The sequence below is a fragment of the Medicago sativa genome, chromosome 5 (genome assembly GCF_051527215.1).
Source record: "Medicago sativa cultivar Bolivia chromosome 5, Bolivia_mono, whole genome shotgun sequence".
Classification (NCBI taxonomy): Eukaryota; Viridiplantae; Streptophyta; class Magnoliopsida; order Fabales; family Fabaceae; genus Medicago; species Medicago sativa.
This window is the reverse complement of record NC_140753.1, coordinates 52596274-52608833: the sequence shown is the minus strand read 5'-3', so window position 1 is coordinate 52608833 and position 12560 is coordinate 52596274. Positions and strand designations below refer to the sequence as shown.

Genomic DNA, 12560 nt, shown 5'->3' with positions numbered 1-12560 from the left:
TATGTGTTTTCTAAGTGCACTACTACAAAATACCCCCTTTAATAGCATTCATTTGGGGCTTTAATAGCGCTTGTGAAGTGCTAAGAAAGCCCCCGCTATTATAGGTCAGAACCCCTATAATAGCGCTTTGAAAACGCTATTATATAGCAGCGTTTCAATAGCGCTTTCAGAAAAGCGCTAATAAAGCCTATTTTTTTTCTATTTTTAACATATGTTTCTTAGCGTTTTCCAGAAAGCGCTATCATAACTACCCTCTTTAATAGCGCTTTTCTTACCATCTTTAATAGCACTTTAAGAAAAGCGCTAATAAAAGTCCCAATTTTTTTATTTTATAAATTAAATCTACAACCAAAAGCTTCATAATAATATACTGACTTGACAACAAATATATATACAGATCAGAAACACTAGTAATCCATTAATAGAAATAAACAACAATAATGTGTTGATCAAAAACTTAATTACAAAAGACATCTAATGTACACTTGCATAAAAATGCAAAGTATATATGTGCACAGTACGAATATATGAACAATTACAAGTCTAAAGTAACTTAGAAAACCTTGGCTTTTTTCTCCAATTTTCCATACTAATTGGAACCTCGCGATGAACGATGACTCCAATGTAACTGACAAAACCTTGGCTTTCTTCCCCAACTAGTTGACCTCGAGCATTCCAACGAACCTGAAGTAAGATTGCATGGTATACAAAATGAATTCAGCAATGCATTAACAAGTCCAAAAAATCTCCATAAGGGACATGAGAAATTAAACAAATTCCGTAAAGAATACATGTTCCGAAGGACCAAACAGGACCTAATATATACCAAAGTTACTTATCCTATAGAAATAGAACCAATAAGGTAGAGTCCAGAAGACAAAAATTCAAACTTTTATTGGCCATCAATAACCTTTTAAATAGTTGCTTTATTGTTAAAAGAACAATGGCACAATCATATTATGGTACGTACAAAAAATGTTAGCAATATCATCTTACCTTAAGATATCTTGCAAGTTCATTGGCATGTAAAATGTTAGCAAGCTTAGACGGCCCATATGCCTTCCATCTGTCAATACTGTTTAAAAAAAAAGCAAAAATAAAGAATTATAAACTATATTTATGCTTAATTTCTACTTTCAACTAAGGTTTGCACAAGTTATTTCTTTAATAAATGGTAAAATAAAGTCAAACTATTTTTATATAACTATAAGATGTTCTCTTAAGCTATCATGGAGAGCTTATGGAAATAAGTTGAAAATAGCTTGTGGACATGTCATAAGCTTTTTCTATAAGTTCTCACTCTCAACATAAAGCTCTTTTCACACATAATTGAAAGATTGAATAGACAAAGAAAGATTGATCTTACAAATTGGAAGCAAACTTCACATTTGGAAGAGTTAACTCTTTAAAACAAGACTCGTGATATGGATGCTTCCCTGAAAAAGAAAACTTGGACCAACAAAGAAAATTCAGATATAGATTGAAAAAGCGTCAAAATCAATACTTTGTACACACTATACACCACAGAAACATGTATAATTTTACATGCCATCAACACTTTACAGTTTACATGACTTTAAGCAGCCACCAGAAACAACAAAAAACTATTAAGTGTGATTTTGATCATAGTAGTCAACATATATTTGAGCATTACCAATCATAACCTGAAGCTCACTCGCTCAGTACGTACCTTAGGACGCATGGCTGGAAAGAAGCTAAGGATCAAAGCTGATGCACCAAAACAGAACCCCAAAATTCTGCAGCATCTTAGCAACAACAAAAACTGATCACGCTAGGATCGATAGCGAAAAATGAATAGCAAAATTATGCCACATAACACCAACTCAGATCATTTAAAATTGGGAAATGTTAACCAGTGCCCCCAGGGCACTGGTTAAGGCAGCAAATATAGTAGTTTTTGCATCGAAAACTATGTAATCAATTACTCAAAAGTTAAAAAAGTGTCTTTTTTAATTTAATTTTTCCTTTTTTAGATGCCTTAACCAGTGCCCCGGGGGCACCGGTTAACTCAACCCTTTAAAATTTAGTAAATACAAACTAGTATGAACTTACTTTGCAGCCCACCCTGATCCTTAATTCTTCTCCAGGACTGTCATGCAAAATAAAATAGAAAAGTGTATAATGTTATGCCTAGGCAACATCTGTAGTCCACTGCATAAAACTATGATGTGAACTTAATAATGCACTTACTCTAAAATGTCAACTTGTGCAGAGAATATAATACAATGATTTGTGAATTAATGAGATTATTCAAGAATAAACTATTAAGAGGCATGTAGCATATACAATATATGAGAAATTGATAAAATAGAATAATATATCAATAGAAGCATGAATTTCATATTCTCATCACAATCTCCTAGATGACATGTCCACAGATATAGGTAGGTCCCATTATTTACTAACTTTGAAACACATAAAGGGTGACTATACCTCATCAAATCTAACAAGAGTGACAAACTATACTTCATATAATTGCGTTGCAGCCTCCATTAGCTAACAATAAACATATGTTAAGCCAAGCAAATCACATAAGTTAAGAAAGAAACCATACCATTTTATAGTAAAAACTTACTGGAACAATGAACAGTTCGTTTGCGTGTGTCTATTGTACAAATTTATGAAGCATGGACACGGACATCGGACACGACGTAGACATATTTTTTAAAATTATATAATTCAATATAAACATATGTGTCAGTGTCGTGTCGGTGTCAAACACAATACATATCCGACACTGAGATACGCCTAATCCGAGGAATATTTGTGCTTCATAGTATCTAATTAGCTATGAAATTGTAATTAATAACAAATACTTACAAAGATGTCAACGAAGGACAAAAGTACATTAACATATCAAATAATAAGTTGTATAGAGGCCAGAGAATAATATTAAATTTCAAGGCTATTATTCACATTCAAAATTTCTCAAGTAGTAGATCAATGATGACTATATATACAAAAAAAAAAAAAATATTGAAGAACCAAGACTTTTAAGAATCCTACGTTGTTCAATTACCTATACATGACCACCACATTATTTATGTATGAGTTTCAGGTTCTCAAATTAAAATTAAACACATAAAAACATAATTGTACATCAATACTTGTTTTTCTTAACTAAAAAAAAACACTACACAGCATATTCAATAACAAATTTTCAAAACATCCACACACAAAATTTCATTTCACGTGTTTTCTAATTCAACCCCAAAAAAATTGAAACAAAAAAAATGCAGAGAGACCTTCCTGTAGCATTCTAAATAGACCATAGCATGTTGGTTTTCTTAGATTTGACCTTAAGAACAGATGAGTAGTATAAACATACCTTACATGATTTACCTTTCGTTGTATGAGGCAGATCTGGGTTATGATTCGTGTATGAATCAGAATTCGGGTTTGAAATTCGATGAACTCTAAAATTGATTTGGTTTTCAACGAATCCTGGGTTCAATCCATGGAAAGCTTCTTGATTTTAGGGTTTTAATGGGTTTGTAAGTGAGGGTGAATAACAATGAAAGAAAAGAGGGATTTCAGATGGTGAGTTCTAAGTTCATGGGTGAGAGACAACAAAAGAGAAGAAGGGTTTCAGATTGAACCGGAATAGGAAGAAGAAGGGTTTCAGAGGTAGTGGGTTTTCTTTGTGGAAGATGGGTTTATGAGTTTTGAAGGCAAAATTAATAAGCTGCGTGTTTTTTATTTTATTTTGATATACAACCACTTAATAGCGCTTTTGCAAAAGCGCTAACAAACGGTACCTTTTTAATAGCGTTTATCTCAAAGCGCTATCTAACCCAGTTTTTAACATGTTTTTCTTAGCGCTTTCTGAAAAGTGCTATAACAGGTCTATGAGTTGCATTTTTAATAGCATTTATTCATAAGCGCTATTAAAATTGTGCTATTAAAAGCCAAAATTGTGGTAGTGGTGGTGATTTTACATGTGCTTAAATGCGTTGAGCTGCAGAAGAGAAGCAAGGTGCGGTTGCACAGTTTTTTGGTAGGTTTGATGGTTATTTTGGAGGGCGGTTAGACTTGTGGTTTTGGGGTTTTAGTGTTTATTGGTTTTGGGGGCCCTAAGTGGAGGTTGTTTTTGGTTTGTTTTTAGAAATTTGCATTTGATGTATGAGTGTTTGTTTGAGTGTTCCGTGTATATACCACACACTTTTTCTTTGTATGTTGCTTTTAAGTATCCTAGCCTAGCATTCCTTGTGCTAGATGAGATTCTTTACGTTTTGAATAAATTTCATTTTAGCTTCTTCAAAAAAAAAAATAATTTTAATTAAAAGTACAAGTGTATTTGCCTAAAAAAATTATACTTATATATATTTTACACATTTGTATTGTAACAAACTATGCATATCTTTTTCTTATTAAAAAAACGAAACATATCTTTTTCAATGACAACAGCAATGTAACAAATATAATATAAATTTTTATCTTTTTGACTGACACTAAAAATATGGTATTCTTATAACAAAATTTGTTATAAAGTATAATTAGAAAAGAAAAAACCAACTATTCTCATTATATATACACGCATTTATACATATTATAGATATATTTATAATAAATTCAAAGTTTTGTCCTTGTGAGCTTATCTCAGTTGATAAAGATAACGCATAAATATATGCAAGGTACGGGGTTCGAACCCCGGACACCACAAAAAAAGTAATAAATTCAAAGTTTTGTACATATAAACCAAACAACTTTAGCTTCTTCCTTAAAGAGTTTTATTTTAACTTTGTTTTAAAGTAGCTTTTAGACTTAAAAAAGCCTGGCCAAACGGTACCTAAATATAAATGTTTACTTTCAAATTATAACAAACCAAACCAATCACATTTATCTATTTTAACGACATAAACAAATAAAACAAAATATTATAAATTCTTATCTTTTAAATTACACCAACAACAATCTTTATTATAAGAAAAGTTGTTTAAGAGTATAATTGGAGCCAAAAATCCCCTATTTTCTTACTTGATCTAGTTTGTTCCTTTTTTTTTTAAGGATTAAGGAAAAAACAAATGGACGTATATTCATATCGTGTTTGTTACACGATATATTTTGTAGTAACAAAAAATCATGTTTGTTATACTTTTTTTAATAAATTATTTGAGATTATTAGCTACTGCCTATGATATTTTTGTGAACAGTTTGTTACATTTGTTATATATGTTATTTGCATTGAAAATTGAGGGTAATTTTAGAAGGAGAAAAAACCAACTCAAAAGGAAAGAAAAAAAAAAATTCTTATATAATATAGATATAGTTATACGGTAACAAACCTACCCTAAAGTTGTTTTAAGAAAATCGTAACAAACCATTTCACAAATAAACAACCATCTTATCTTTTAATCCCTAAGTCACATCTATAAATATAAGCCCTAAGTCACATCTTTCATTCACGATTCACTTCTTCACCTTATTTTCTCAAACCTTCTTTCACCACTCTCACTCTCTCAAAACGCTTTTTCTCAAACCTTCTTTCACCACTCTCACTCTCTCAAAAAACACACTTACAAGTTCTTCAATGGAGCACACCAAAATCCCTCTCATGATTAGCTATCGTGGAACAATCGTCCCTATGCCTTGTGGACACCAAAATCATCTTTATACCTATGTAGGCGGTATCAATAGAGTCATCATTGTTGATCGTGATATCAAGCTATCCGGCCTCATTGCAAAGCTTTCCACGATGGATTCTAATTTTTGCTTCAAGTATCAACTTCCTGGTCATGATCTCGATACTTTGATCCCAGTCTTAAACGAGGAAGATTTCGATGATATGATGTTCAAGTATGATCATATGTGTCGTATTTCGCCAAATCCTGCCAAGTTGAGGCTCTTCCTCTTCCCTGTTCCTACTCCACCGGCTGAAGATTTACCTCTGCCTCCAAGACGTCCGCATCGGAAGGTTAGCTTCACAAAAGATGAGATGAAGGAATTTCAAGAACTCAATATTGTGAATGATGGATTCGAAAAGATTCTAAAATATGTTATGAAGTGTTTTTGAAGTGTATTTAAATACTAATATGTATGGATTCCGATTGATTAATATATTGGTATTTTTATGATGGATTTGTCTCTGATTATTCTTGCACTTATGTATCTATGTTGCTCATTATATCTGTTTGTTTTAAAAATTATTGAGTACTTTTCTTTTTAGGGGAAAAACTGTTTAGCAAACTGTTTATTCCTTTTCCCTCTTCTTTGGTGTTCTTAATTAGGCAGTCTTTTTTGACTCACCAAAAAAAAATATCATTAATGAATATAATAGTATAACATGTTACTCATAAATATGAATACATCAAGGTTTATAAGAGTAATCTTATCCTACGATACAGACACACACACACACACACACATATATATATATATATATATATATATATATATATATATATATATAGGGGTTTGCTAGAACACACCCACTAATTTTTATGTGGGAGTGTTTTAGCAAAGCTACACCTTAGGGTGTAATTAACCACTTTTTAGTTATTTACTTGCTAAAACACTCCTACATAAAAACTAGTGGGTGTGTTCTAGCAAATGCCTATAGGATTTGCTAGAACACACCCACTTGTTTTTGTTAGAAGGTGTGTTATAGCAACATACACCTTAGGGTGTATTAAACCACTTTTTAGTTATTTACTTGCTAAAACACTCCCACATGAAAACTAGTGGGTGTGTTCTAGCAAACCCCATATATATATATATATATATATAAGTTTTAGTGGTTAGTATTGGCAACTAAAAAAAAGTCTTCTAGTGATTAATTTGGCAAAATCATACGTAGATGTTAATATATGAGTATGAGTATGAGTACATGTTATATTAACATCATAATTTGGCCAATCCACTATGGTATCAAATATTTTATTATTTATATTTAGTTTCATGTGGATTTTGTTTGTTCTAGAAATAAAATACCTCCTAAAATTCATATTTCAAAGCCATTGCTTTTCTATAAGGATATTTGTTAGGCTTGATAGCAGTTTTGGCCTCCTATGTTTCAAGAAGTTGCGATTTTGGCCCCCTATGTTTTGCCCCCTTTGCACTTTTGGCCCCCTAGGCCAATTTTGACCAAGTCAACGCTGACGTGGCGCCACATGTGTAATTTTTTTATTTTTTAATTATTAAAAAAATAAAAAAAATACTTTTTAAAATTTTTTAATTAAAAAAATAAAAAATATTTTTTTTATTTTTTAATTAAAAAAATATAAATAAAAAATAAAAAAATTACACATGTGGCGCCACATCAGCATTGACTTGGTAGGGGGCCAAAATCGAATTATTTTAGTTAGGGGGCTAAAATCACAACTTCTATAAACATAGGGGGCCAAAACTACTATTAAGCCTATTTTTTAAGAAAATATAACTGTTGTCATCAATCAATTTCTCTCTTTATCCACCATATGGTATCAAATATTCATTTATATTTGATTTGATGTGGATGTTGTTTGTTCTAGAAATAAAATACCTCCAAAATTCATATTTCAAAGTCATTGCTTTTCTATAAGGATATTTGTTAAGAGAATTTAACTGTTTGTCAGGAAGCATTTTCTCTCTTCATTCCCATGATATCTAGTTTCAAGCTCCAACTTTTTTATCTTGCCAAACTGCATAAATCACAAGTGTTAGCATGACATGTTATTTAATTTTCTTTGTTCGGATAAATCTTTTTCATTGTGTTAGAAATAATAATCAAGACAACAAGACCAGTAGAACACATGTATAATTTAACAAAATTAGGAATCCAAATATTGATATATGAGGAAAAATATAGAGATGTGTATAAATGTAAAAAAAAAAGGTACATGTATTGATATATGAGTAATAATATAGACACATGTATAAAAAAATAAAAAAGAGGTACATGTATTGATATATGAGTAAAAATATAGACACGTGTATAAATTACAGAAAAATATGTCACCGTATTGATATATACTGAAAAAATGTAAGAATATCCATCACTCACAAATATTGGTTCGTATTTTTTATTTATATTTATCACTCGCAAATATTGGTCCCATATTTTTTATTTATATTTATCACCCCAAATCTTGGTCCTATATTTATATTCATTAGATTATCATATGTTGCCATCTCTTGATGAAATTTAGAAACCAATATTTTGGGAGCATTATAAAAGAAGATGTCTTCAATGTTATTTTGGAATTCTTCTCTCAGGGTTGGCTTCTACCTAATTTTAACTCAAACATAATAGTTCTAATTCCAAAGACTGAACACGTTGATACTAATTGCATTGGATATTTTGAAGTTTAAGAAAGTTACAAAAATACTTCTTGATAGACTAATTTCATGCCAAGTATTATCTCAAATGAGCAAAGAGAATTCATACAAGGAAGAAACATCAAAGATTATATCTGCATTACATATCATATGCAATCTATTTGTTGCAAAATAGATCTTTTGGTGGTAATGTTGCATTCAGGGTTGATATATCAAAGGCATATGAATTATTTTGGATTTAATGACAAGTTTTATGGTTGGATACATGTCATTTTTGAATTAGCTAAGCTCTTAGTATCAGTAAATGGTAAACAACATGGTTTTTTCAAATACAAAAGGGTTGTAAGAAAGTGTGACCCTCTATCTCTTCTTTTCTGTATTGGAAAATATGTTTTAAGGTGAGGCATTGGAAAACTTGTGGAGCAAGGCAAGTAAGAACTTATCAGAGGATCAAGACATTACCTAGTCCTATCTCATAATGGTGTTTTGTAAAGGTAAAAATGATGCTAAATCTACCATCTTTTATGGTTCAATCTCCAACGCTAGACCAATGAATATTATTAGTTTAATTGGTTTTGGTATTGGCTCCCTACCTTTTACATATTTGGGAGTCCTTATATTCAGAGGAAAGCCAAAAGTATTTCACCTGCTTCCTATTGCAGACAAGATAAAAACCAAACTCTCAATTTGGAAAGCTTCTTCGCTTTATAATGTTGGGAGCGAGAGTCCAGTTGGTTCATAGTATATCCATTTACCCACGGCTAGTTCTGTGTTGAAAGACTTGGAAAAACAGATTAGGACTTCATCCTGAGTGGTGATACTGCAAAAGAATTTAATAACTGTCTCATGGAACAAAATCTACAAACCAATATCTAAAGGAGGATTGGGATTTAGATCCTTGATAACTTTGAATGAAGCTTCAAGCAACTAACGTCAAACTTTGTTGGGCAAAAACTAATCTGTAAATTATCTTTAAATTATCTGTAAATTAACTTTGAATTTAATAACGTCAAGTAACCCTCCAAAATGAAGTTAGAGAACAGAAACTAATCTGTAAATTATCTTTAAAAATGCTTTTCTGTTTAAATCCTCCATTGGAAAAAATATTCATTGGGCAAAAACTATATGGAGCACAGACATCCCACCCTCAAAGTGTCTCTTATGTTGGAGAGTTGCACAATATAATTCCAACATATGATAATCTCATGAATAGAGGTTGTGCAATTCCCTCAATGTTCTCTAATTTCAATAAGGATGAGGAATCTTATTTTCACCTATTTTTCCAATGTGAGTTTGCAATCAAACTTTGGTCTTGGTTTGCAACTATCCTTAATACTACTCTTTAGTTTACCTTTGTGAATGATATTTGGCACATATATGTGACCAAAACTGGTCCCCACACCACAATGCAAGGTAGTTACCAAAGCATGCATAGTTAATCTTATCAATACTATCTGGTACAAAAAAACCAAGCAACGTTCAAAGACAAATGCATTGATTGGAGCCCAAACCATTCTTTTCTAATATAAGGGAGTTCACTATTCTAAAGCAATTCAAGATTCATATCCACTCTCCAAAAGCTACAATTAGTACATCAGTCATTTGGAGCCCACTAGTCTTCAATTGGACAAAGGTAAACACTGATGGAGCTGCCACAAATAATCCAGAAAAAGCTTCTGCATGAGGTATCTTTAAGGAATGATATAAGCATTGGTTGTTTTGATCAAAATTTGGGAACAGTCAGTGCTTTTTATGCAGAGTTTGTGGCTGCAACGCTTGCTATAGAAGTTGCACAAAGAAATGGTCATCTTTATCTCTGGATGAAACATATTCCCAGCTTGTATTTTTGGATTCCTTGGAACTTAAGGAATAGATGACAAAACTATCTACTTGCTACAACTAACGTGTACTTTTATAATTCACACACACACACACACACACACACACATATATATATATATATATATATATATATATATATATATATATATATATAGGGTTTTGCTAGAATAGACCCACACATTTTTATGAAGGTCTATTTTAGCAAGATGCACCTTTTCCTTTGGACCAAAAACCCAATTTTTTGTTTTTTAGAGAAGACAAGATTAAAGGACATAATTGTAATTGATGTTTTAAATGATTATTTTTATTTTTATATTTTCTACTTTTGAGCTTCTATTTGGGTCCCACTGTCATCTCTCTCTCTCAATTCACGTTTTCTTCTTTGCTGTGTTTTTGTTCATCTTCTCAAATTTTTCAAAAGCACAAAACAAACTAATTTCATTGGAAGCAAGAAAAAGAAATCCAATCCAATCCAATAGTTACAAATCATAGTTTTTGTTCATCTTCTCAAATTTTTCAAAAGCACAAAACAAACTAATTTCATTGGAAGCAAGAAAAAGAAATCCAATCCAATCCAATAGTTACAAATCATAGATGAGAATTGAGCTTTACATTATGGGAATGCATCTTATCATCTCTTGCAACAAAATTGATTTTGCCAAAGTTGTTCATAGATATGTTTTAAACGAATACAAAGTGGGTGTATTTTTAATTGGGTGACCTTCATGTATTTTTCCTACAAACCACTACCAGTAAAAGAAGAGGAGGCACCATACAATTATATCAGTAACCCAGAAAAGGCACTCGTCTCTTAACAGTTCTAAAACACACATAAAGGAACCCAATTTATGAACTCAAACGAACACCATAGCAATACGAATTGAAATCAATAGGAACATGATCGAAGAAGGAAGAGAAGGATGGAACTATAGAAACCCAGAGAGACAATCGATAAGAGAGAGGAGAGGGAAAAAAAATATAGGAAATAAAATACATTAATGACTAAAACATTTGAATTACATGTTTACCCTTCAGATTTATATGTTTTAAAAGAACACAAAGTGGGTGTTTTTGTCCAAAATAAAAAGGTGCATCATGCTAAAATAGACCTTCATGAAAATGAGAGGGTCTATTGTAGCAAACCCCATATATATATATATATATATATGGGGCTGTTAACTTGCACCCACCTAAAAACACTAAAGTGCAAGTTAACAAGCTGCACCTACTAGTTATTTACCAAAACACCCATGTTTTTCTATTATAAACAAATATTATTTATGCTATTTACAAAAATGTCCTTTTAATTAAAATAAAGTTTAATAGAGACAAAATGGTGTTTTAGTAAAGTACAAGTAGGTGCAGCTTGTTAACGTGCACCTTAGTGTTTTTAGGTGGGTGCAAGTTAACAGCCCCACTGTTAACTTGCACCCACCTAAAAACACTAAGGTGCAGGTTAACAAGCTGCACCTACTAGTTATTTACCAAAACACCCATGTTTTTCTATTATAAACAAATATTATTTATGCTATTTACAAAAATGTCCTTTTAATTAAAATAAAGTTTAATAGAGACAAAATGGTGTTTTAGTAAAGTACAAGTAGGTGCAACTTGTTAACTTGCACCTTAGTGTTTTTAGGTGGGTGCAAGTTAACAGCCCCCATATATATATATATATATATATATATATATATATATATATATATATATATATATATATATATATATAAAGTCAGGATCCGTTGACACCAGGTGTCAACGGATTCGTTGACACCAAATCTCAACCGTCGATTGTTTTTAATCAAAGGGTGTGAATTTATTTGTTAAATTAATAGGGTGATCTTTTTCTCTCAAGACTCACAGGATTGCATACTCCTGTTTCCCATCAGCCGTAATACACAGCAGAGTTCCTTCTCGCTATCACCGATGGCACATCTCCTTATTCATATTTCATACCCAAAAGGTGTGATCTTTCTAAATTTAATTTAAAGGGATTCCGAAATGATCTAATCAAGCCATTTTCTCACAAATTCAATGCAATTGCTATGAAATCATGTTTATTCAATTAATTCAATTACAAAAACTCAATTTAGGCTTATAGTTTGCATTGGTTTCAATGCATATGTGAAATAGTGGAAGTTTTCAAGCCGGAAAGAATGAAAATCATCACGGTGGCGGCGATCATCAAATTGAGTTTTTTTTTTTTTTTTTGTTATCAAACAAATTAATTTTGTTTTAAAACTGATAACATACTAATCAAAGTAAAGATACTGTGAATCAATTTAAAAAGTTATTATTAGCCTTTGATTAAAAATAACCGACGGTTGAGATTTGGTGTCAACGAATCCGTTGACACCTGGTGTTAACGGATCCTGACTCATATATATATATATATATATATATATATATATATATATATATATATATATATATAGGGATTT

The 12560-nt window shown here is 31.3% G+C and overlaps 1 protein-coding gene and 1 long non-coding RNA gene across 2 annotated transcripts; one reads left to right on the top strand and one right to left on the bottom strand.

The window, feature by feature from the left end:
* Positions 1 to 390: 390 nt before the first annotated feature.
* On the bottom strand, positions 391 to 1050 carry LOC146922929 (uncharacterized). Its single transcript, XR_015010880.1, has 2 exons — positions 997 to 1050; positions 391 to 684 (listed from the first exon to the last, which is right to left on the bottom strand). It is a non-coding gene; the product is annotated as an uncharacterized LOC146922929 (long non-coding RNA).
* A 4501-nt stretch (positions 1051 to 5551) lies between these two features.
* On the top strand, positions 5552 to 6034 carry LOC146922928 (RAF-like serine/threonine-protein kinase PRAF). The gene has a single exon (XM_085711634.1). It carries the CDS (start codon positions 5552 to 5554, stop codon positions 6032 to 6034), a length of 483 nt encoding a protein of 160 aa, XP_085567760.1.
* Positions 6035 to 12560: the final 6526 nt, after the last annotated feature.